The sequence below is a fragment of the Dendrobates tinctorius genome, unplaced genomic scaffold (genome assembly GCF_039654945.1).
Source record: "Dendrobates tinctorius isolate UK_male_01 unplaced genomic scaffold, ASM3965494v1 ptg000125l, whole genome shotgun sequence".
Lineage (NCBI taxonomy): Eukaryota > Metazoa > Chordata > Amphibia > Anura > Dendrobatidae > Dendrobates > Dendrobates tinctorius.
The window spans coordinates 2,356,177-2,383,933 of record NW_027361793.1 but is presented as its reverse complement, the minus strand read 5'-3'; the positions used below and the strand labels follow the sequence as shown (position 1 = coordinate 2,383,933).

Genomic DNA, 27,757 nt, shown 5'->3' with positions numbered 1-27,757 from the left:
GGAAACCCCCAATTATAACTCCAACCCTAACCTCAACACACCCCTAACCCTAATCTGAGCCCTAGCCCTAACCCTATCCCTAACCCTAACCCTAGCCCTAACCCTAACCCTAGCCCTAACCCTAACCCTAGCCTTAACCCTAGCCCTAGCCCTAACCCTAGCCCTAACCCTAGCCCTAACCCTACCCTAACCCTAACCCTAGCGGGAAAATGGAAATAAATACATTTTCTTTTAGTTTTATTATTTTTCTCTAACTAAGGGGGTGATAACGGGGGGTTTGATTTACGATTTATGGCGGTTTTTATGTTTGGCGGCTGTCGCACGCTAAAAGACGCTTTTTATTGTAAAAATAGTTTTTGCATCACCACATATTGTGAGCTATAATTTTTCCATATTTTGACCCACCGAGTCATGTGAGGTCTTATTTTTTGCGGGACGAGTTGACGTTTTTATTGGTACCATTTTCGGGCACGTGACATTTTTTGATCGCTTTTTATTCCGATTTTTGGGATGCAGAATGAACAAAAACCAGCTTTTCATGAATTTCTTTTGGGGGGTGCGTTTACACCGTTCCGCGTGCGGTAAAATTGATAACGCGTTTTTATTCTTCGGGTCAGTACGGTTACAGCGATACCTCATTTAGGTCGTTTTTTTATGTTTTGTCGGTTTTTTGCAATGAAAACAATTTTATATAAAAAATAATTATTTTTGTATCGCTTTATTCTGCGAGCTATAACTTTTTAATTTTTTTGCGGATGATGCTGTATGGTGGCTCGTTTTTTGCGGGACAAGATGACGTTTTCAGCGGTACCATGGATATTTATATGCGTCTTTTTGATCGCGCGTTATTGCACTTTTTGTTCGGTGGTATAATAAATCATTATTTTTTGCTTCGTTTTTTATTTTTATTTTTTAAGGGGTTCGCTAAAGGGGTTAACTAATGTGACAGTTTTATAGGGCAGGTCATTACGGACGCGGCGATACCAAATATGTGTACTTTTATTGTTTTTTGTTTTTTTTTTATTTTCAAAAAATGGATTTATTGGGGAATATTTTTTTTTTTTTAACTAATTTATTTAGCGATTTTTTTTTAAATTATTTTTAACACTTTTTTTTTTTTTTTTTTAACTTTATTACCTTGTCCCAGGTGGGACATCACTGTCCTGTGACAGATCGCTGATCTGTCACATCACAGATCACTGTGACAGATCAGCGATCTGTCACAGGCACTGCTGCAGACTTCCTCATGCCTGCGCTTTGCAGGCACTGAGGAAGCCAGCTTCCTCAGGCCCCCGAAGGCCCCCGTCGCCATCTTGGATTCGGGGGCCTGGAGGAAGGGAGTCCCCCGCAGCAGCGCTGCACATTGCGCTGCCGTGGGGGGCTCAGGGAAGCACGGAGGGAGCCCCCTCCCTGCCGATGCTTCCCTTTAACCCCCGGTACACCGCGATCGCGTTTGATCGCGGTGTGCAAGGGGTTAACGTGTCGGGGGCGGTCCGTGACCGCCCCTGACACATTGTGCCGGGTGTCAGCTATGATAATTAGCTGACACTCGGCCGCGATCAGCGGCGCTCACCACGTGGGCGCCGCTGATCGCGATGACGTAATATTCCGTCCATGGTAATTAGGTCCATGGTCACATGGACGGAATATTACGTCAATTGTAGGTAAGGGGTTAATACATTTCCCAAAATCTCTACAGTTCTGCTTTTTCAGTCAAGATGGGGTGCAAAGTGTACATTAATGAATTTACCATTTGGCTGCAATGAAACTAAGAGTGAAAAATGTAAAAGGGTCTGAATACTTTCTGTACCCACTGTAGTCATCTAGAAATTTTCTATAAAATCTAAAACCTTTTTATTTCTTTCATTTCATCTGACAGTTCATGAATGGGGCTCGAGGCTAGTAATAGGTTGGAGGCTTATTTATTTGTCAGATGTCTTAAAGTCAGACACAAGCTTGTAAGAAAAAGGAAAAGGGGATGCAGGAGAATTCTTTATATATACAGTGGTGACGAAAAGTTTTGCTTTTTTAAAAAGTGTGATTACTCCTGTCTGGTTGTTGTGATGACAAGTTCCTGGTGATTTTAGTAAACTGGAAGCAAATAATTGTTTTATCCCTTTGTGTTAGTTGTCAACATTTGCTGGGCCAAATGTTTTGCATATTTTGTCATGGGTAGTCAAATTGCGCCTACATTTTTTTGTGCGTGTGTTTTTTGGTTAAAACATGGCAAAGACAAAACCAAATTTATCACCTGATGTCAGGAAGCTTATTATTCTCAGAGTGAAGTCAGGCAAAAGTCATAAAAGAAGTAGCTATGAAATTCAACTGCTCTCAGAGTAGTGTCACATACAGTATAATAAAGAAAAGAAAATAAGGCTATGAAACTTAGAAGTGGATGACAGCAGAAAACTTCATCCAAAGTTGATCAGATTATTAAGGAAAAACTCAGTATCTGATGTCCATAAGAGTGCTGTACAGATTTTGCATGAAATGAGCAAAGAATATGGGGTCAAAGTGAATTGCCAAACTGTGGCGTGACGGCTAAGAGCAGTAGGGTTGAATGCATTTGCCTAAGAACACAGTCAATAGAAAGAGACAGATGGATCTAAGGTGTTGTGGTCGAATGAATCCAAGTTAAATCTATTTGATAGTGATGGCAGGCACTATATATACCGCCCAATTGGAAAACATGATGGTGAAAAATGGCAAAAACCTACAGTGAAACATGGTGGTGGCAATTTCATGGTTTGGGGCTGCTTTTCTGCATCTGCAATTGGCCATGCATAGAATTGATGGAAATATGACTGTTACTATGTACAAGGATATACTGGAGAATTTAATGCTGCCAAATGGTAAAACCAAAGTATGCAGGGGCTTTAAATTCAAGCTAGACAATGGTTCTAAGCAAGCATCTAATTTAGCAAAAAATTGATTAACAAAGAAAAATGTATGCCTGTTGTGATGGCCAAGCCAATCACCTAATTTAAACCCTATAGAGCAACTTTGGGATGAGTTAGGGCAACGAGTGGGGGCCTGTACCCATAGTAATAAAGATACATTGTTTGCAGATTAGTAAATGGAATGGAGCAAGATTCCTCCAGATGTCTTGAATACCCTAGTGGCTGCAATGCCCGTCGGTGTGGTGCAGTAATTAAAGCCAGAGGTTATGCTACAAAATACTATGCTATGGCATTGTAACAAATGAATTGCTCTCTATATTGTGAACAATAATAATAATCTTTATTTTTATATAGCGCTAACATATTCCGCAGCGCTTTACAGTTTGCACACATTATCATCACTGTCCCCGATGGGGCTCACAATTTAAATTCCCTATCAGCATGTCTTTGGAATGTTGGAGGAAACCGGAGAACCCGGAGGAAACCCACGCAAACACGGGGAGAACATACAAACTCCTTGCACAATAAATAGTATATGCAAAACTTTTGGCAGTCGGTTGTCTTTAATTAAATGACCATACCTATACTCTAAAGCATTTTGGTTAAAATGAATTTCTATCATGATGACGACTTCCTGCTCTTTCAATTCCTCACCAGGAAAATGGCAAGACAACAACCATACAGAATTACAAATTAAAAAAATGCAAAACTTTTGGTTGCCACTGTGCCTCCATTTTGCTTTCTATATGCAATAAATAAGATTGAAGGAAAGGTATATTAACCATGTTTTCCTATCTTGAGCTAAATTTTTGCATTATGATATGTTTATATTTATCTATAGGGAATGTATTTAGTTAATTGGTGAATCTTGACGGTGTTCACTATGCACACTTTCAGAATTCCCCTAAATTGTCAGATTGAGTGGGTGGTCACACCTGGATTGGATTTGATGTCCTTTTTGTTGAGATGATTTTAATTTTATTGTCGGGAATCACAAGACAATGAGGACCTTTACATGGATTTTGAGCTCGTGAATTTTGGGAAAAAAAATCAATTAATGCCTCCTTATTATTTCATCATTTGCAGGATGCAACCAGCCTTCAAATCTTGGCAGAAGAAGATGGGAATTGGGTTGTGCCAGGAGAGACTAAGCTGAGATGGTGAACTACACATTCTTCTATTATATTTTTTATATCTTCTACTTTGCCAGTTTCCTTGGGGAAAATATTGCACCCATTTAGTTAGTGCTACTATTTTGCTGTATTTTTATATGTCTTCGTACTGAATGAAGTGCAAAAATAGATTCAATTTGTTAATATGCATCATTTGAATCTTTATTTTCAATCAAATGTAAGCATGTGGTAGCAAGTGTTGTTTGGGTCAGCGGTGGGGCCTGCATGCTCTTTTTCCAGTTACCAACAATAATATCAGCTATGGTCTGGGATGGAAATGTCCTTGTTTCTCTTGTCGAAGAATATGAACAGATCCCTTTTATTACATTCCAGTTTCCAACAGTGTCTTGCATATATTTGACCAACTTATAACTACCCATTCGGTAATCTGGGCAGCAGACTTTGAGTTTCACTTAGGCCTCTTTCACACATCAGGTTTTCGCCGTCAGGCGCGATCCGGCGCTTTTGACAAAAACCGGATCCGGCGAAATGCAATGCCGGATCCGGTTTCCCCCCATTGACTTGCATTTGCGCCGGATCGCGCCGGATGGCCCTGCGTTTCATCCGGTATTCGCCGGATCCGGCAATGTGTCTCAATCCGGCGTCTGGAAAAAATGGCTACTGTAACGTTTTTTGTCTCCGGCGAAAAAGCCGGACACACCGGATCCGGCGCGTCCGGCTTTTTCACACAATGAAAGCCTATGAGCGCCGCAATGCGCCGGATCCAGTATTTTCGGTCTGAGCATGCTCAGTAGCTCTGCCCACAAGACACATATATAAAAGCAAGACAGTGGGACCCTCAGCCACACCCAACATGGCACCCAAGACAGCAACCAGGCGCAGGACAAGGCAGGAGACCACTGCAGCACCATCAGCACCACCACCACCCCAAATGGAGCAGCATGCTGAACAACGGGAGGGGAGTCCAGCAGCAGATGAGAGACGGAAATTATCAAATCCCCCATTCCTCCAAACTAGGGCCATGGAATATCAAGATATTCATTGCCCCTTTGTTTCTCTTTATTCAACAGCCGCCCAAGAGATGCAGAAGCAGCAGCACTGGAAGCACTGGCAGCAGCAGTACCACCACCCACAGGCATGGAGTCTGGCCAGCAGGAAGACAGCACATCTTCTTCTGGGAGCCCTCCCTCGCATCGTCAGCGTTTGACGGTAAGTTTTTATTTCCAAAATCCATCATCTCTGTAATATATGTCTATTCATTGCCTTTTATTTCAAAACAGGAATCACAAGATGAAGAGGAGCTCCCAGAAGAAGAAGGAAGGGGTGGACAGACACCTGGAGTGGGCTCACAATTGGTAAGTTTTTGGCATCAAACGCAGAAACACAACATCACACTACACACAACACATAGAAAACAATGTTCTGCAGACCACACACAGCAAACAAATGCCTACATCCAAAGACATAACATTTTTTGTTTTCTTCTCTAGTCTTCCCAATCTGGTGCTCGGCCAAGAGGTCCTCGCAGTGCCTCCCAGGGTCGTCGGCGACAGCAACGCGGCGGTCACCAGCGTGTAAGTATAAATATTTTTGCTTTGTTTTTTTGCACTTTTTATTTCATTTCTTTTGTGGAGGCTAATTATGTTATTTTTGTCTTTTTCTTTAACAGCCTTCACAGTGTGCTCCCGACTCTGACGGTGAGGATGGAGGAATCGATGTGGACCACCTCATCGATCTCGTCAGAGAAAGGGAGCCGCTCTGGAATATGGCTGACCGCCGCCACGCTGACCTGATCGTTACCCGGCGACTCTGGGAGGAAATCTGTTCGCTCCTTGTGGACCGCTGGGAGGACCTCGATGCTCGGGCCCAGATTAAAGAGCGTAAGTATATACAGTACCGGTTGCTTGATGTAAACCAGTGTTTCCCGAACAACAGTCCTCGTGGTCCCCACGGATCATGTGTTCAGGATTTCTATTTACTATGGAAATCCTGAAAACATGACCCCTGGGGACCATGAGGACTGGAGTTTGGGAAACACTGATGTTGTATACTAACCACTCCTTTCTCGTTTCAGGGGACAGAATTGTGAAGCGGTGGCGGTCTGTGAGGGATCGTTTCAAGAAGGAGTTCAATAAAGAGATGCGGGCCCCGAGTGGATCTGGAGGACGCAGGAGCAAGTACAAGTACGCACAAGCCCTGTCGTTCCTCCGGGAAACAATGGTCACTAGAAGGTAAATATTACACACCACATGTGAAAAAAAATGTTAGGCTGGTTTCACACTTGCTTTTTTTTGCAGCGCGTTTTCCCGCAAAAAAACGCATTGAAAAAACGCATACAAAAGCATACAACTGCTGCGTTTTTTTTCAAGCATTTTTATGAGCATGCATGAAAAAAAGCAGCGTTTTTATGCGTTTGTATGCATTTTTAGTGCGTTTTTACCGCGTTTGCGTTTTTTTCCAACATTAGGAGGCCCCTCACACTAACCCAAACCATGACTTTACTAACCCTAACCCTGACCCTAACCCTAACCCTGACCCTGACCCTGACCCTAACCCTTTACCAAACCATACTTAACCCTAACCCAAACCCTAAACCCTAACTAACCCTAACCCTGACCCTAACCCTGACCCTAACCCTAACCCTAACCCTGACCCTAACCCTAACCCTAACCCTGACCCTAACCCTTAACCAAACCATACTTAACCCTAACCCAAACCCTAAACCCTAACTAACCCTAACCCTAACCCTAACCCTGACCCTAACCCTTAACCAAACCATACTTAACCCTAACCCAAACCCTAAACCCTAACTAACCCTAACCCTGACCCTAAACCTAACCCTAACCCTGACCCTAACCCTAAACCCCCTTAACTAACCCTAACTCTAACCCAAACCCCTAAATTCCATGGTTAACAAAAAAAAACGCATGTGCAAAAAAACGCATACATAAGCATGCCAATGCGCACATATGCGCACCCATAGACTATAATGGGTGTCTTGCTGTAAAAAAACGCATTGCGCGCACATGCGTTTTTTTGAGGCAAGTCGGACGCACCAAAAAATGCAACAGGTTGCATTTTGTGCGCCCGAGCGCATACCGCAAAAAAACGCATGCGCGAAAAAACGCATGCGCGGTAAAACGCGTACAAACGCATGTGTATGCGCACATAAGCGCATCCCATGCAAAGTATAGGAAAAAAAAACGCATGCGCTATTTAGCGCTAAAATACTGCGAAAAAAAACGCAAATGTGAAACTAGCCTTAGATGTAACTTTTTTTTTTCAGCCAGGGCCATACCATGTCACTATTTTAATTGTTTTTTTTTCTCTTTATTCCACAGCACGGTGAGCAGCACTCGGGAGCCTGCACGATTGGACCCTTCTGAGGCGATCCCTGAGGAGACCGGCACCGAGGGACACTTCGACCGCCCCGGTACATCTGCACCTTCCCAGCCTTCCCACACATTTGACCCATCTGTCCCATCCACCAGCACAGGAGCATCGTGGCCGCCTACATTACATGAAGCTGCTGGTGAGGAGATCGATTTCCCTTTACCCCACCCTTCTGCCCCTGCCACCTCTAGTACACCTGCGGGTCCTGGACGGCAGCGGCAGAGGGGTCAGGAAAAGACTTATGCGCCAGAGTTCTTGCATCTGAATGCATCTTTCCAGAACTGTCAAAGTCTTGTCAGAGCAAATCTCCGCAGGCTTTCAGCAGATCAACTCCAGCATTCTGGAGGTGAAGACACTTTTGCAAACCATGCATTCAGAAGCAAGATCTTCGCCAAACCACACCTTTTTCAGGTCTGTTGTGGAGCGCATGGAAACGCTATCTCCTACCCAGCAGATGCATGTAATGCATTCATGCCACAGTGCTCTCCAGCACGTTACTTCCCAACCTCCTCTTCCCACCCCAGTAGTTCCTCCACCTGCACCCTCTCCAGCCACTTTCCATCCTCCCCCTCCTATTACATCTGCACCCCCTCCAGCCACTTTCCATCCTCCCCCTCCTATTACATACCATCCACCTCCCCAGTACCAGCAACCTCCCCAGTACCAGCAACCTCCCCAGTACCAGACATCTCCCCAATTCCAGCAACCTGCCCCGTACCAAACTCCTTCCCCATACAACTTGCCATCAACATCATCTGCTCCTACAGTCCCTGCCCAACCCTCCACTCCAACGCCCACCACCTCTTCTGCCTCCCACATGTCCACCCATTCTGTAGCTTTTTCCACACCATCACCTCTAACTGTTCCTTCCCCACCACGATCCCAATCCTCTCTCCACACTCCCAGTGTCGAAGTGTCCCGCAGCCCCTCCAGCAGTATTTCCACCCCACACTACACAGATTTATGATGTGTTTTGTAATAAAAATGCCCAGTTGGTTTCAAACCTTTATTAAAAAAGTTTTTTTAACTTTAAAAACAGTTTACAAAAAAAAAATATTTTAAATAAAAGTTAAATTATTGTTTACACTGGTTGTCTGTCATTTCTTTCTGCGGCGAAATATGTTTAAAAAAAAGGTTAAATACAGGGTATTTAAAAGGTAAAAAAGGTATTCAAAACCAGGTATATAACTGTGGGTAAATTTTAGCTTTTTGCCACAGTTGTGTTCCTGGTTGTGTTTGAAGCAAAGTATTTCACCTAAAAAGTTGTGTTTATTGTTGGTGATTTCCTAACAATGTACACAACTTTTGTTAAAAGGTGAAATACTTTGCATAAAACACAACCAGGTACACACCTGTGGCCTAAAGCTAAAAATAGAGACCATGACAAGATAGCCAACTTTGGTTGGCAAAGGTATATACTGTTGGTACAGAAGGTACACAAGTTTGGTTAAGGGCACAAATCTTTCACACTCTGTCATCCTGCCAGTGTACTCTGCCTTGAGGTGACATAAAGTATAGTGCAAAATTGTCCCTCATTACTGAAACCGTCACAGAACTTCTAGTGGTAATGTCATGGTAATCTTGCAAGGTGGTTTCTTCAGAGGTGTCCTCAATGGAAATGGGTTCCTTGCAGATAACAAAATTGTGGAGTACCACGCAAGCTTTGATCACCTCGTCCACAGTTTCTGTCTTGAGGTTGATCGCAGTCAATAGGACCCGCCATTTGGCTGTCAGAATACCAAAGGTACATTCAACCATTCTTCTTGCTCTTGTGAGGCGGTAATTAAAAATGCGTTTTGTTCTTGTCTATCCTCTGCTAGAGTACGGTTTCAAAAGGTGTTCTGACAGCTGGAAGGCTTCATCCCCTACACAGACAAATGGCATAGGTGGACCAGATGTTTGCGGCAGCGGTCTAGGGGGTGGGAACTGGAAGGTGTTTCCATACAGTTTACGCCCCATGGCAGACAGTTTGAAAACTTGAGAGTCATTGGAGCGGCCATAGGCCCCAATATCCACAGCAATAAATTTGTATTCCGCGTCAGCGATGGCCATGAGGACAATTGAAAAATATTTCTTGTAATTGAAATATTCCGATCCCGATCCGGCTGGCTTTACAATGCGGATATGTTTCCCGTCCACAGCGCCCAAGCAGTTGGGAAACTGACATATCTGTTGAAACTTTTCTGAAATTTCAATCCACCTCTCTGTTGTGGGCTCTGGTAAAAACTCTTCAGCTAAGGAGTCCCCCAGTGCACGGCATGTGTACTTCACTATTCCAGATATGGTGGAAATCCAGAGTCTGTACTGGAAATGCAGTGACGAAAGGGATTCTCCAGTTGCAAGAAATCTGTGGGGAATTAAAAAACAATCAATTAGTTTTAAATCACAGCATTACATACCAAAACTCAGCTATAACACTTGGAGATACAAACTACCACCAACAAGATTGCAGTGAAAGTGTGCTCTGATGCGAGCATATCCAATAAATGTGGCTTACCTTAAAGTCACCATCAGACGCTCTGCGGGTGAAACAGAGAAGCGGCAATAGGTGTCCGCTTTTCTTATGAGGTGTGCAATGCGCTCCACCAAGTAATCAAAATTCTCCATTTTCATCCAAACATATCCAAAAAATTTATCCGGGTTTCGTCGAAGGTCCATGCAGAGTGTAGAATAGACCCCACGCGTCATTCTCTTGGCTGTGATGGGGTGGATCCACAAACGTCGTCTACGATGCCTGATGCGCTGCTGTCTCGCTCTCTCCTTCTCCAGAACAATCACCCTCAAACGATTCGCCTCCGCTGTAAAATCCGCCAAATTCTTCAAAATATTTCCAATGACAACATCCATCTTTCGCCAGTAACTTGCTCTTCTCTCCAACCTGCACTTTCTCCTCTACAACCTGTCAAAGAAGGGCTGTAGGAACACGCTATATATAGTTTTCCAGTAGCCAATCCCGTTCGGAAGGCCACAAGGGGTGTTTTTAAAAACCGGATCCGGCGTAATCCGTCGAAAAACGGATCGAAAAACGGATGAACCGGATGAGACGGATCCGGTTTTGTCTGTCAAGAACAAGACGGATCCATCAGAAAAACGGATCCGTCACATCCGGTTTTATGAAATATTTGCCGGATCCGGCGTTCCGGCACGACGCCGGATCGCGCCTGACGCCGAAAACCTGAGGTGTGAAATTAGCCTTACAGAACCCATGGCCATTGTTGTGGGGCGGTTACTGTACTAAAAAATAGGGTAGCTTTTACCCAAAAAGCTATATTGGAGGAATCAACAGTCTTCATTAAAGCCTCCCAGTAAGAAGAAGCATGCATCTTATGCTCCTGTAATGGCAAAAGGTAAGGCCCTTTTACATTTAGCGATGCACCAGCGATCCGACCAGCGATCCGACCCGGTCAGGATCGCTGGTGCATCGCTAAATGATTGCTAGTGAGCTTTCATACAGAAAGATCTCACAGCGATGCAGCAGCACACGATACTCACCTTTCACACACAGCGATCCAGACGTCCTCCCGCCCGCGTCCAGCGTCGCTCGTCGTCACAGCGGGAAGCCCAGCAGGAAGCAGATGACGAGAAATGGAGCCACCCATTCTCGCGCGATCAGCGATGGACAGCGGGGGAGCCGGTCGGAGGTAAGTATCACACATAGCGATATCGCTAGCGATATCGCTATAACGTCACAAAACCGGTGACGTTTTACCGATATTGCTAGCGATATCGCTATGTGTAAAACCCCCTTTAGTTTCAGAGACAATATTAACCCCTTTCTACCATACGACGTACTATCCCGTCCATGTGCTCTGCGCCTTAATGCCCATGGACGGAATAGTACGCCATACGCGATCAGCCGTGTTTCACAAATAAACATAAGTTGTATCAAAGAAATGTTACCACTATCATGAAATACAATATGTCAGGAGTAGAGTTGAGCGATACCGTCCGATACTTCAAAGTATCGGATCGGAATGGATCGGCCGATCTTAAAAAAAAGTATCGGTATCGCCGATTCCGATACCGGAAGTCCCATTCAAGTCTATGGGACTTCCGGTATCGGAATAAGAAAAATCCTGTTTTTCCCTTGTACAGCCTCTCTGGGGTCTGTACGGGCCTTTCGGGGGGCTGTGCCGGCCTGCCAGGGGGTCTGTGCAGGCTCCGGTGGTCTGTGCCGGCCTGCCGGGGGGCTGTGCCGGCCTGCCAGGGGGGCTGTGCAGGCTCCGGTGGGCTGTGCCGGCCTGCCGGGGGGCTGTGCCGGCCTGCCGGGGGGCTGTGCAGGCTCCGGGGGGCTGTGCAGGCTTCGGGGGGCTGTGCAGGCATCGTCCGATGGGACTACAAGTCCCATCGGGCGATGCCTGCTACCATGACAGTGATTGACACATTAGCCAATGATGGGACAGTAGTAGTCCCATCATCCGGCTAATGTGTTGAATGTAAAAAAAAAAAAAAAAATTACATGCTACATACATACAACATGCATACTACATACATGCTACATTCATACTACATACTACATACATGCTACATTCATACTACATATATACTACATGCAACATACATACTACATATATACTACATGCAACATACATACTACATATATACTACATGCATGCAACATGCATACTACATATATACTACATGCAACATACATACTACATATATACTACATGCAACATACATACTACATATATACTACATGCATGCAACATGCATACTACATATATACTACATGCTACATACATACTACATATATGCTACATACATACTACATATATACTACATGCATGCTGCATACATACTACATACATACTACATATATGCTACATACATACTACATATATACTACATGCATGCTACATACATACTGCATGCTACATACATACTACATGCTACATACATACTACATATATGCTACATACATACTACATATATACTACATGCATGCTACATACATACTGCATGCTACATACATACTACATGCTACATACATACCACATATATACTACATACATACTACATGCATGCTACATGCTACATATATACCACATACATACTACATACATACTACATACATACTACATGCTACATACATACTACATATATACTACATGCAACATACATACTACATATATACTACATGCAACATACATACTACATATATACTACATGCATGCAACATGCATACTATATACTACATGCATGCAACATGCATACTACATATATACTACATGCTACATACATACTACATATATGCTACATACATACTACATATATACTACATGCATGCTACATACATACTACATACATACTACATATATGCTACATACATACTACATATATACTACATGCATGCTACATACATACTGCATGCTACATACATACTACATGCTACATACATACCACATATATACTACATACATACTACATGCATGCTACATGCTACATACATACTACATACATACTACATACATACTACATGCTACATACATACTACATATATACTACATGCACGCAGCAATGGCATAAAGTGAGACTAGGGACTTTTTTTTTTTAAGTGGCGGAGAAATACAGTGCGGAAGGATACCTACCTTCCGTCATTGGATTCCTGCAGCCCGTAGAGAACGGCAGCAACAGCTGATGCTGCAGTTCTCTACCCAAGATCGTCGTGGGACACACTCGTGGACTGCTTCGGATCGTGGGTGAGTATTTTTGTGGTTTGTTATGTTAATATTTATTCCGTAAAAGACAATGGCTTCGGGGAACAATGTGACAAGTATTGGTAAGTATGTTACTCTATGTTATATGTACTGTATGTCTATGTATGTATTGTATGAATGTATTGTATGTAGTATGTATGTAGTATATATGTGGTATGTATGTAGCATGTAGTATGTATGTAGTATGTATGTAGCATGCATGTAGCATGCAGTATGTATGTAGCATGCATGTAGTATATATGTAGTATGTATGTAGCATGTAGTATGTATGTAGCATGCATGTAGTATATATGTAGTATGTATGTAGCATGTAGTATGTATGTAGTATGTATGTAGTATGTATGTGGTATGTATGTAGCATGTAGCATGCATGTAGTATGTATGTAGTATATATGTGGTATGTATGTAGCATGTAGTATGTATGTAGTATGCAGTATGTATGTAGCATGCATGTAGTATATATGTAGTATGTATGTAGCATATATGTAGTATGTATGTAGCATGTAGTATGTATGTAGCATGCAGTATGTATGTAGCATGCATGTAGTATATATGTAGTATGTATGTAGCATATATGTAGTATGTATGTAGTATATATGTAGTATGTATGTAGCATGTAGTATGTATGTAGCATGCATGTAGTATATATGTAGTATGTATGTAGCATGTAGTATGTATGTAGCATGCATGTAGTATGTATGTAGTATGTATGTAGTATATATGTAGTATGTATGTAGCATGTAGTATGTATGTAGCATGCATGTAGTATATATGTAGTATGTATGTAGTATGTATGTAGTATGTATGTAGTATGTATGTAGTATATATGTGGTATGTATGTAGTATGTATGTAGTATGTATGTAGTATATATGTGGTATGTATGTAGTATGTATGTAGTATGTATGTAGTATGTATGTAGCATGCATGTAGTATGTATGTAGTTTTTTTTTTTTTTTAACATTTAACACATTAGCCGGATGATGGGACTACTACTGTCCCATCATTGGCTAATGTGTCAATCACTGTCATGGTAGCAGGCATCGCCAGATGGGACTTGTAGTCCCATCGGACGATGCTTGCACAGACCCCCGGACATCAGCACAGCCCCCCGGCAGGCCGGCACAGCCCCCCGGCAGGCCGGCAGAGACCCCCGGAAGGCCCGAAATGACGGCACATCATGATGCCCACACACCGCGCATCATGATGACGTCAGGCTGTCAATCAACTTTGAACTTCCGATTCCAATGCCGACTTCCGATATTGAAAAAATATCGGAAGTCGGTATCGGAATTCCGATACAGCAAGTATCGGCCGATACCCGATACTTGCGGTATCGGAATGCTCAACACTAGTCAGGAGGAAACAGTGTCAGAATCACCAGGATCCATGGAAGCGTTCCAGAGTTATTAACTCATAAAGGGTCAGAATTGTAAAAATTGGCCCAGTCTTTAACATGCAAACCACTCATGCAGAGTTTTTTATGCAAATTGAAAGCTGCTTTTTCCAATACCAGCAAAAGCTATGAGAATACAGAAAGTTTATGCACACAATAGTTTTTTTTCTGACTAAATTAGAAAACTGCTGCATTTGTTAAATCTGCAGCATGACAATTCTTTCAGCGTTTTTGCAGCATTTTTTCACCATAGAGAGCAAATGGGGAGTATAAAATTGCTGCAAAAAAAACACAACCATGCTTTCGCTGGGTTTTTTTCTTTTTTGCTGCTCTTTTGGTGAATGAAACTAACTTTATTGCATGTACTGTATACAAATGACACATACAATCCATGCCAAAAAACGCCGCAAAACCACAGCAAAAATGTGCAAAACCTGCTTTTTGTAAGCAGCTTCTTTACTGTCAAGAGAGCAGGTTTTTCCTGCAGAAAAAAACATCGTAAAACACAATGTGTGAACATAGTGTTAAACGTTTAACAACTGAATCATTACCAGATAAAAAGAACATTGGATTAGAAACAATGACCTAAATAGAATTTTGCCTTCTTCTCTTTTTCCTGCCACCAAAAGAAAATGTATTTAATATTTCCCTTAGCATCTTTTATATAATAAGAAGTAAATTAATGGATAATGAAAATATGTCATTCATTTATATCTAAATGCCTTCTACTGCCTGAAATATCTATCAGATGTTCAGATATCTATATACAGTATGTTGTATGCAAAGACTGAGAAACTCATATACTATGAGATGCAGTGTAGAGGAGAGATCCTCCTTAACTTTAATTCAGGCTGCGTTCACACGTCGCATTTTTTTTTGCGTTTTCGCGGCGGTTAACGCAAAAAATAAGCATCCCATGCATTCCTATGGGATTCCGCAATGCTGTACTAATGCTGCGCTTTTTTCCGCAGTGGAATCGCTTTGTGGTAAAAAATGCAGCATGCTCATTAATTTAGCGAAATCGCGGCGATTCCGCCCACATAGGAATGCATTGTTCGGCTTACTTTGCGCATGTGGCTGTGCCCACCATGCGAAAAGTAAGCAGAACATTTGCGGATGGTACCCACGGTCTGGAGGAGAGAAGACTGTCCTCCACGCTGTGGGTACCATATCCCTGTAAAAAATAGAATTAAAATAAAAAATGGTGTTATATTCACCTTCCAGCGTCCCGTGCAGCCTTCCTGCCTCTCTCCACGCTTCCGGCATTTTCCGGTCCCAGTAATCCTTTGTGAGAATGACCGCGATGATGTCGCAATCTCGCAGGAGCGCAACGTCTCGCGGTCATTCGCGATGACGTTGCGGGAGCGCGACTTCTCGCGGTCATTCGCGCAAAAGATTACTGGGACCGGAAGATGCCGGGAGCGTGGAGAGAGGCGGGAAGGCTGTGACCCTGTGTATCTGGCCTGTATGCCCCAATTACATATGCCACAATGGGTAGAAAGCACACCCCAGAAGACCCCATGCCTAGACTACTGGTAGCAAATCTGACCTATCAAATATGTGAATTTGACAATATTTCCTGTCACATTGCAGTGGAAGATGTCATGAGAAGCTGGCGAAGCATCCGGGACCAATACCGCCGGGAACGTCAGCAGCGGTCCAGGAGTGGGGATGCAGGCTATGTGAAAAGAAAGTACATATACTATGACCGCCTCTCCTTCCTCGCCCCAATTCTGGATCTCAGACCGTAAGTAGATACCTCACACCACATTACACAGATACTTTACAGGGCCAAAAATATGTATTTAGTTTTGGCTCTGTTCTATTTCATAACAGAACTCAGTCCAACCTTACGGACAGAGGAACTGGCTCAGAAACAGACCCCATCATCGTTCCTGGGTCTGCAGGGGAAGAGGTGGCTGGCCCATCTTCTCCCCCTACTAGGAGCTGTGGTGAAGATTCGAGTCAGGATGTGCCATTGCCTGCGCCCCAAAGCCCACCACCAGGACCATCTGGTGCTGCTGCAGCATCAGCAAGAGCAGAGGAGCAGGGCAACATCAGCAGCAGCCCAACTGGCCACATCTGGGGCTTCCCACAGCCTGCTGCCACATCCCGGCGAGGAAGAAGCCGAAGGCGGCAAATACCTGCCACTGATACCCGCACTAATGTGCACACTGGGGTCCTAAATTATTTAGCCAGAGTAAAATAGTGATGATGGGGAGGAGGCATACTCATGCAGCCTGGCCAATTATCTCCGTGCCCTTTCCCGTGAGGTCAGGCTCCGTATTAGAGGATGTTTTCAGATCCTGCTTGATGCGTGCACATACCCCAATACGCCCTATGAATTATTTGAATATATTGAGAGGTGGCAGCTTTCCCCAAGAAATCTCATGCGCCTTAGGCACCCCCCACAAATGCATGCTCAAGCAGGATCTGAGGATCCTCAAATACGTGGGCCTACACCTCACCCCCTTCCTCCCACTACCCAACCTTCAATACAGCAGCCACAAATGTCTGCCTCTAGCCAACCCCACCAATATGGCCACTTGTTAACACCCAGTGTTGGAGGCTGGTCCCAACCTGGTTGGGGATGATATGGCTATGTTGGGGGGTATGAGACACATGCCTACCACAGCCAATAAGATGCCCCTCCCCATTATTACTCTGGCCAGTACCCCCAACATTCACAGGAGGCAGGACAATTCCAACATCATGGGCATCAGTATGGCCCCACACAGGGCGATGTTGGGCACAGTAGCCAGCAGCAACCACAGGCTGCTCTTCCGCATTCTCCTTCCCCAACGTATGAGAATTTATAATTCTCTTTACACAATCAGTCTGATGCCAGGAGATGTCCACTGCGGTTTGACTGATGCTACAAATACCAATCAAAAGGAAAAAACAGATGGTCTCCATCACCAAATTTTGTTAAAAAGGTGAAAAGTCACATATTTGCAGAATGTTTTCTAATCACATTAATAATCCACCATGACAGGCAAGGCTACCTTACGCCTTTCAGACAGATATTACATGTGTGTAGAGCACAGAATATTTAACCATGCTATTCTGGTCAAGTGAAAGGATGAAAACACACCACCCACTTTTTTTAAGACATACAGAGAGCGTGATGTTATTAAGGCTGTTCGCCTTGATTTGTTACTATACATAGCTGGCTAAAAAGGTGACTACTTCACTAAGGCCAGCACGCCTTTCCTAGGCATTAGCAAGTGAGTAGTGTATTGTCATCCTTTCACTTTACAGTATAGCGCGGTGAAATATTCTCTTTTGTACAGACATGTCATATCTGTCTGAAAGGCGTAAGGTAGCCTTGCCTATCATGGTGGAATATTAATATGATTGGAAAACATTCTGAAGAAATGTGAGTGTTATCTGTTAGCAATAATTTTGGGGCTGGAGACTACCTCTTTTTTCCTTTGTAGGGAAATTTTCTCATGTAGCAATGTTGATATTGCATATTTTATTTTTTTCGGTTGTTTGAAAATGTTACTTTTCAAAAAAGTTTTATTATGGAAAAAGGGCAATTTGGCCCATTGCCATAGTTTGCATATGGCAATATTATGCTTGCCTTTAAAACAAAACAAAAAAAAGGCAGAAGTAAAAATTTGTCTACTACAGTTTACGTATCTGTGTGATTTCTCTAAAACAGTGTCAGCATAATAACATACACTTACCAATGCAATGAAACAGTCATAGAATCCGAAGGGGTATAAATATATATATTTAGACACACAGAAAAAACAAAATTATAACATTGACACAGCATGCTCTTGCCAAGAAGTTTCCCCTCAGGCGAGATAAAGTAATTTGTGAAAATATCACGCACTTTCAGCCCAGAGAGCGGTCTACGTTGAGGGTAGATAGGTGGTCTCACCCTACGCACATTGTCCGGCCTACGCACAACACCAGCAGAGGAGGAACAATCATGTATCCTGGTGAAGTTATGAAGAACCCCACACGCTTTAACAACTTCATTAACATTTTGTTCACTCAGGTGAATGGCAGACTGGAGTACCCGCCATTTGGCACAAAGAATGCCAAAGGAACACTCCACCAGTCGCCTAGCACGTGATAGGCGGAAGTTAAAAATTCTGCGCCTGTGGTCAAGGTTGTGGCGGGGATATAGCCTCATGACATTGCGCATTAACTGAAACGCCTCATCTGCCACAAGGACATAAGGGACTGATTCTTCAGTGGAACCTGGTAGCTGGCGTGGTGTTGGTAGATCCAACTGGTTGGTGCGTAGCCGCTGAGCCATTATGGAAGTATTGAAGACTCTAGAGTCTCCCGTCCTTCCATAGACCCCAATGTCAACAATTATAAACTTGTATTGAGGGTCTGCCAGTGCCAACAATACAACAGAAGAGTATTGTTTATAATTGAAGAATTGGGAGCCAGAGTTCGGCGGCTTACGCACCCGGATATGTTTTCCATCAAGGGCCCCAATACAATTTGGAAACTGGCATTCCTCCTCAAAATCCCTTGATATCCTCAACCAGTCTTCCATCCTGGGCTCAGGCATGACGAATTGATGGAGTCTTGTCCAGATTTCTATACATGTTTGTCACGACTAGCGACCGCGTTCGTGGCCAAGCCGGCGCCTCCACGTCGACCGACCACGCCGACGTGGGGCGAGCATCCCAGGTGGGAACGGAATGTGGACCCACTGGACCACAGGGGGGACCCTGGCATACCCAGACTAGGGAAGAGTAGTGACCGGGGTCTGTGGCAGCTGAGCATGTGGACGAGGAGGCAGAACGACACCGCACAACTTCAGGTATTGACAAAGTTTACTTGAACAAGACATGGTACAGAAACGAAACAGTTATGCAAGGCTCCCGGTTCCGCACATCAGGGAAGGGTACACATCTCAGGATAACAGACAAAGGCAGGAGGACATCACGGGTTGATGCAGTCCAGGGTTGTCTGGCACGGGCATATCAGGACGGCCTATCTCTCAGGCCTCAGGCATAGCACTGGCTCAGCAGGAGAACATCAGACACATACCCAGGACAGACGTCAGACGATGGCAGGAGTCATCACGGGTTGATGCAGTCCAGGATCCTCTGGCACGGGCATACTAGGACGGCCTCTCTCTCAGGCCTCAGGCGTAGCACAGGCTCAGCAGGAGAACATCAAACACCGATCCCAGAAGGACGTCATCACTGGGTGGACCTCAGGGAATTAGCGGAACATCGGGACACGGGCAGAACATCAGGAACACGGACTGGACATCAGGAACACGGACTGGACATCAGGCACACGGACATCAGGCCACCAGGAACACGGACATCAGGCCACCAGGAACATGGACATCAGGACACCAGGAACACGGACATCAGGACACCAGGAACGCGGACATCAGGATACCAGGAACACAGACTGGACATCAGGACACAGGCAGGGCATCAGGACTCGGATCTTAGATAGAGCATCAGCACACTGGCATCGGACTCCGGACATCTGGCAGCGACTGACAGGATCCGGACATCAGGCCGCAGTCATCAGGCTCCGGACCACTGGCAGCGATCGGCAGGCTCCGGACATCGGGCAGAGAAGCATAGGATCCGGACATCTGGAAGAGGACATCAGGCACAGCACATCTGGAAGGGTCGTCAGACACTGGACATCAGGCCGTGGTCATCAGGCTCCGGACGAGAGGCCACGGTAATCAGGCTCCGGTCATTTGGCAGCGACCTAGAAAGGAACCCCAGCGGTCTGGTGCAAACCCTGCCGGGTTGGACTAGATCGGGCAGGGAATTGCACCGAATCCCCAGCTGAGCACAGAGTGGCAGAAACTCAGCGGACACACCGGACTCCTACTTCCAAGATGAACCCAGGTTAAATCACCGCAAGTCAGGTAGCAAAGAGTCACAGTCACTGGGCACAGGGTTCAAGACACGGAGGGACCTCAGGAACATCCCACAGAGGACACAGTTCAGACAGGGTCAGGTAAAGGAGCAGGTCCAGAATTCAGGGAACAGGACACAACATAGACGGGGCTGGATATGCAACCTCCAGGAAGGGCGATCTGGGTATTACTGCCCCCAGAGCAGGCGGAGAAACAAGACACAATTTAGACAGGGTCAGGTGCAGGAACAAATCCAGGATCCAGGATTCAGGAAACAAGACACAGGTGCAAGGCAAGACTCCACACAAACACAGGGACCAGGATATTCTGCCTCCTGGCAGGTGGCAAAACACAGTTCACACGGGGACAAAGAGCAACAGCTCCCCCAGAACTGATCACAATCAGAGCAGGAGCTGAACACACATACTCACATCGCTAGGTTCAGGAACTCAATGCGAAGCTCTGGAGATGCCCCAAAGGGGGAGGGAACTTTATATAGCAGCTGGCTCACAGTAATAGGCTGGAGCAGCAATTGTAGCACACACCCATTCCTCATAAAAGCAGGGGAGGTGTGGCCGCGCGCACCCTAAGCAAGGTCAAACAAATCAGCATTGCAGAGGACACCTGGCGAGAGCTGCAAGCCTGAACAAACGTGGTAAGCCATACACAATGTAGAGGACCTATTAACCCACGGATAGCTTTCCACAGCAGCAGCCAGGGACCGCACCAGCGGGTGGTCTTGCAAAGCAACTGAGCCACGCACGCATGTACGGCTATGCAGCGGGGCAGGGACCTGAGCAGCATCCATAACGGTAACAGGCAACAGTATCCCTGCTAGTTAGGAGGAGAGGAGCAAAGGGTTAATGCAGACATGCAGAGTAACGCCGGGGAAGCAAAGTACAAACACACCAGCGTTACAATGTTGACCTGACTATGCCAGAAATGGTAGATCTTCCAAAGAGAAACTCATGGTGGAGGGCGGCATAAGACAGGCCAGTGGACAGGAAGCTGAAGAACGACAGAAATTGATAATTTTAGAATGCAGAAAGGAAAAAAAAAATCATTTACATGCCGACCAAACTTGGTAGGAATTGAGATAGACTAGCACACACATATTTGGTTGCACAATGAGTAAGTGACATTCACTACATATTAGACCTAATATTCTGGTCTCTAAGTTTAAACATATGTGGAATAAGATGAGGGCATTAAACTTAGTCCAATAAGCCAAAAATACATACTTTGGCCCACACATTATGAACGTAGAGAATGTGGTTTTGTAGTACATACCGTAATGTGAGTAGAAGTCGCTCCTCTGCAGATATAGCTTTGCGCATCCTTGTGTCCTGAAAGGTTATCCCAGGGCGCACTGTCTCCAAGAGTCGATCAAATGTGGCAATGCTCATGTGACAGTATTGGAAAAATTTGACAGGATGCTCCCGCAGAGAAGAATAGAGGCGGTGAAAATGACCTCTTGTGAGTCGTTGCCTCAAAAGTGGATGCACCCACATGCGTCTCCTCCTCCGCGGATCCACTATCACTGGGTATGGTTGCCCAAAGCGCCGTGACAAAAGCCAGTTGAAGAGAACCTGCTCAGTTGTATTGAAACTCAGACCCTCTGCCATGTTGCACATACAACAGCAACACACCTAGTGAAGGCAAGGTCACAAATGGACAGAATGGAGGCAGCCACCTGTTTCTGAGCCAATAAATAGGGTGCAGGCTAATGATTTAAATAGTTTGCAGGCCTCAAAACCGGTAAATGTCCATTTTGCAAACCTGCGAGAAAATCTCGCCATACGGATTGCATACGGATGCCATACGGATTACATACGGATGCTCACATGCGCAAAATACGCGACTGCACCTTGCTTACGGATGACCTACGGAGCACTATTTGGAGGTCATTCATCCGTATTACGCCTGTAAACTACGGACCGTATTTTGCGCCGGTTAGTGTGACCCCGGCCTAACTTCCGCGAGAGTTCTGCTACATGTGCACATAGCCTTAATGATGATTTAGACTTTCTTTAACCTGGGATAAATGTGCAATTTGCTGCCCTAGCTCAGTGCCTAATAACCCTGGATAAGGTAAAATGACTTTTTAACACAGGTTCATATGATAGAAAAATGTTGCTGGTCTCTGTACATTCAGTCCAGGCCATATGGATATGTGACTGCTGCTGCCAATCACTGGCTAAAGCTGTCACATTCTTGATACAGCAGTCACATGGCCATTCCAGTGTTAGAGTGGAAGCGGTGGGGATCAGCAACTGAACAATAATGATCATTTTATTTTATATAGCACCAAGAAATTCCACAGCACTTTACAATTAAAGCCCGAAAAGGCAGGGTCCTCTCTCCCCTCTATATCAGTCTGTGATTGTTAGTTTGTTTACTGTAAGTGATATCTGTAATTCGTATGTAACTCCCCTTCTCATGTACAGCACCATGGAATCAATGGTGCTATATAAATAAATAATAATAATAATTAAGTGGGGACATATACAGACAATAAATTCAATACATGGTAAGACAGCTTAAGCAGTTACATTAAGAGCGAGGGCCCTGCTCACAAGCTTACAATCTACAAGAGTGCTTTTTACTAATTTTTTTACAGATTTTTCACAGCTTTGTTGCTGTTTTTAAATCACGGATGGAAACTCCCATTAGTTAAATTTCACCCCTTCTAGAATCAATTTTAAGTTTAAACTTATCCTACAGTAGAATTAAAAGCAATAAGAAACTAAAATAATCCTACAAAGTAACTAATATGGCAGAATAGAAATGGGCTTTTTTTATTTTGTTCTAACAAGTGTATAAGTATTTTTGGATTACCTCTAATATTTTACTGAAATTACATGTTTTTGATTTATTTTATACTACATTATATTTTATTTGAGACAAAAAGGTAAAAATGTATTTTGTATCTTGTTAGTTGACTAATTAATAAAAAAAATAAACCATACATATAGGCACACATATACACACACACAACAAATATATTTGCATCGGAAGTGCTTCATAAAGCTTACAAACTACTAAACTGGTCACAAAGAGTGCTTATCCGAAGTGTGTATTTTTAGAATACTAATTTCAATTGCTATCAATTAGTCGACTAACCATCTATAGATCCACATTCCATTTTTATATTATGTTATCTCAGTTTAAAATAAAATAGAAACATAGAAAAGACTTACCAGAAACCTGTAATGAAATCAGCAGAAAGAAGCCAGCAAGACAAGTGTTCATCATAAAGACTGTTAAATGTAAGATGTCATCTGTTTAAATCTTGGATTGTTACAACTGATAAAAAGAAAAAGTCCCAGATTAGCTCTTCTCTGAAATGATGTAAGAGACTTAACCTGTGTAAAACATGTTTTTAGCGGAAAGGTTTAGTTAGCATATATGCCTTGCCTCTTGATGTGGTTTCACAAAAACAAAGTGACTTCAGTGGAAAACTTACGTTTCCTTTGCAAATTTTCCCTGTGTTGATTTATTGTAAATCCATCCATTTACTACAGAGTGTAATTGTCTTCTCTTCTTAAAAACACATTATTAAGTTACATAACGGAGAGCAAACCTATCTACTTTCTATTTCAGGATTTTCGTTCTCTTTTCCTCGGGGGGTATTCATCAAGTTAATGACACCTATGACTTACTATTGGTAATTATACTTGCTAAAATTACAGTTTTCTAACAGTGTATTTTATTTATCTTCTGAAAGCATAAAAACGCAGTGTTGAGCTGGCGGCGCTGATGAGAGTTGTCGTCACTACCCGGCGCCTGTGTGTACTTTATTGCTATTCACAGTCACCGGAACTGCATTCAGGGAATATGGACTACATTGGAGGAGCTGTGTGGGAACGTATTTGATAATAAATTGGCGAATGAGGGATAGTGTGGGGGAGACTTTATTCAAATAAAGTATTTGCTTCTGTGTTTGTTTTTATTTTTTATTAACGGATTAGTAATGGGGGTGTCTGATAGACACCTTTCCATTTCTAACCCCTGGGCTTGATTATAGCTGTCATTACACAGCTGACATCAATCCCCACAATTATTAGCCTGATTTTCAGCGCACCAGGGCAATCGAAAAGAGCCAGGCAAAGCTCCAGAACTGGAGCATCTAATGTGATGCACCAATACTGGGGAGACTGCGGGCTGGTATTTTTTTTGGGAAAGGCCCAGTAACCAGGGACTTTCCCAATCTGAAAAGCCCCAGCTGTTTGCTTTACTTTGGTTGGTTAATAAAAGTAAGAGGGATCAAGTAATTTTTTTAAAAATTATTTAATTATTTGGTTAAGCATAAGCTCTCCTTTCCACTAAAGGGAATCTGTTACCTATTTTTTTGACTATCAGCTGCCGGCACCAACATCAGGGGCTTATCTACAGCATTCTGTAATGCTGTAGATAAGCCCCTGTTGTAACCTGAAAGAGAAGAAAAATGAGTTATATTATACTCACCCAGGGGCGGTCCGGGTCCGGTTTTGGTCCAATGGGTGTCGCGGTCCGGTCCGGCACCTCCCATCTTCTAACTATGACGTCCTCTTCTTTTCTTCCCATCGTAGCTCCTGCGCAGGTGCACTGTTCTGCCCTGTTGAGGGCAGAGCAGAGCACTGCAGTGTGCAGGCGCCGGGAAAGGTCAGAGAGGTCCTGTGCCTGTGCACTGCAGGACTCTGCTCTGCCCTCAACAGGGCAGAGCAGTGCGCATTCACAGGAGCCACGAAGGGAAGCAAAGAAGAGGACGTCATCGTTAGAAGATGGGAGGAGCCGGACTGGACCGCGACACCCATCGCAGCAAACTGGACCCGGAACGCCCCTGGGTGAGTATAATCTAACTAGTTTTTCCTCTTTCAGTTTACATCAGGGGCTTATCTACAGTATTACAGAATGCTGTAGATAAGCCCCTGATGGCGGTGCCAGCAGTTGATAGCTGAAAAAATAGGTGACCCATTCCCTTTAACTGCTTCCAGAGGAAATTGTACAGTACATCACATCATTGGGTCTCATATAAGAGCTGATGACGCGATACCGCTGGCCAAGATGGCTACGGCATTACTGTGTTATGGCAGGCAATCCTCACAAGTTTATTAATTGTCTAACAGCCACAAAACATGTGGGTCGGGGACTCGAGCACTGCGCTCTAGCACCTGTGATACTCAAGTGAATAAAAAGCGTACCCAAGTACCCTGATGCTCGATCGAGTATCGAGCAGTGGCATGTATGCTCACTCATCACTAGTAAGAATTCATCAGCTCAATAAAGGCCACCACAGCCAGGTATAGAGCTAGGATCTCATTTTAACAGGATCCGTGGGCTCCATAATTTTTCACTGTTAAGGCTATTCCCACCTGGGTCCCCGATACTCACCTCCTTGCTCCTGCGTCCCAGCGTGCTGCTGGACGGGGTTCGCAGCGGACTTCTTCTGCGCTGCTGGCCTCGAGGTCGGTGGCTCGGGTCTCTTGCATGCGCACTAGGATGTGGGTGCGCGTGCTGCCTGCTTCTTTAACCTCTGTGGTACCGGGAGCACCCCCTGACCAATGGAGCTTCGCCGACAGGTATATCAGGCTGCCCTCCCTTAGTGGAGGCACTTGATTATTGTGCTACATTCTGTACCAGTACTTAGAGACACTGAGAACCAGATATCTAGGGCCTGTCTATCTTGTGGCTTTTCACCTTACAGCGTCTTGCTCTTTTTTCCCTTCCTGTTACTTGTTGCTCTTTGATCTTACGCTGCTCCTCCTAGTCTTCCCTTATGTTTCTGTCCTTCCTGTCTGTCCCTGGTGGTCCTCTGTCTCCAAATTTCCCTTGGCCTCCAACCTTTTCCTCCATCTCTTGCTCCGATCCCTGTCTGTCTGTGTTACATGGTGATATCTTCATCCCGTCTCCTCGTTATTCCCTGTCCTGTAATATTTTTTGTTCATTTTTGACTTTTTACTTCCCTACGAGCCACCATCTTGGTACCGGCTGTTGCAGCACTCTTGCCCCTTGGACATGCCCCTAATGATCCCTGTATAGGGGTTGGATTCATCTAGTTAGCTCGCCCAGTGTGGGTGCAGTACCGCGACCCAGAGGGTCCACACTATGATGTTCGCCAATTCCAGGCGTATAATCAGGCCATGGACCCCGCTGGTGCTGCTTTCTCCGCTCAGAAAGAATTATTCATCCTGCTCGAGAATCAGAGCCACATTATGTCCTGTATGCAGTCTATGGAGTCCAGGCTATCTACCCTATAGGCCTTGGATCTGGTAAATGCCACCCAGCTTGCCAACCTTCAGCAAGAAGGTTGGTAAGCACAGCAGCGTGATACACAATCTCACATGCTGAGATTATATGGCCTCTGTGGACGACCGACTGTATAACATTCAGTTCGCCGCCACAGCCTCTGCACAGGTCCCATCCCGTGACCCTGAACCTGCTCCCGCTCCACATCCTCCACCGTGCTTAGGAAAGCTGCCCAGATAAAGTGGAGACCCTAAACTTTGCCGGAGTTTTCTGAATCAGTGCTGCCTTCATTTTGAGCTCCTATCCCAGCAATATTCTACCGACCGAGTCAAAGTGGTGTTCATAGTGTCTCATCTTGAGGGAGAGGCTCTAGCTTGGGTAAATCCTCTATGGGAACATGACGACCCCATAGTTTCTAGTTTGCTGACCTTTGTTGATACATTTCGTAGAGTTTTTCATGAGCCAGGTCAGTTGACCTCCACCAATGAGTCTTTTTAATCTTAACCAGGGTACGCTTTCTGTTGGGCAGTACACTATTTATTTTCGTACATTGCCTTCTGAGTTGTGAGTTGTGGTGGAATAATGAGGCCCTGGTCAGTGCTTTTTAGTGGAGACTTTCAAGCAAAATTAAGGATGAAATCGCAGGTCGGGATACGCCAACTTCTCTGGAGGATCTAATTTCTTTGGCTACGCACATAGATTTTCAGGAGCGCTCTCGTGAGTCGGCCAGAGAGAGGAGGGCTTTTAGACCGTCTCCCTCCATTCACAGGCCACTCGGTCCATGCTCAACTGTAGATCCTTGTGCTTTCACACCGAAACCGATGAAAGTGGATCGACTCAAGATATCGGAGCTGCATCGTAGGGAGAGACGTGTGCAGGGCCTGTGCTACTATTGCGGAGGAGCCTCTCACTTTCTCCGTTCCTGCCCAGGGAGGCCGGGAAACTCTTCCACTTAGACCAGGTAAGAGAGGCCTCCCTAGGTGTATGTGAGTCTTCTCCACCCTTTACTTTATCTGTTTTAATTGTCCTAGGTCAGAAACGCACTTCTGAGGTGGCATATGTGGATTCAGGTGCGGCATTGAACTTTATCAGGCTCAAGGAGGTGGAAAAATATTGCATT

The 27,757-nt window shown here is 44.5% G+C and overlaps 1 protein-coding gene across 1 annotated transcript in view; it reads right to left on the bottom strand.

The window, feature by feature from the left end:
* The window catches only part of ICOS (inducible T cell costimulator), a 173,050-nt gene extending 149,314 nt beyond the window's left edge, over positions 1-23,736 (bottom strand). The window contains exon 1 of the mRNA XM_073541924.1: positions 23,610-23,736. Within this exon, the coding sequence (XP_073398025.1) occupies positions 23,610-23,664 (55 nt within the window). The 5' untranslated portion in view covers positions 23,665-23,736. The remainder of the gene's footprint in view (positions 1-23,609) is intronic.
* Between the last annotated feature and the right edge of the window lie 4,021 nt (positions 23,737-27,757).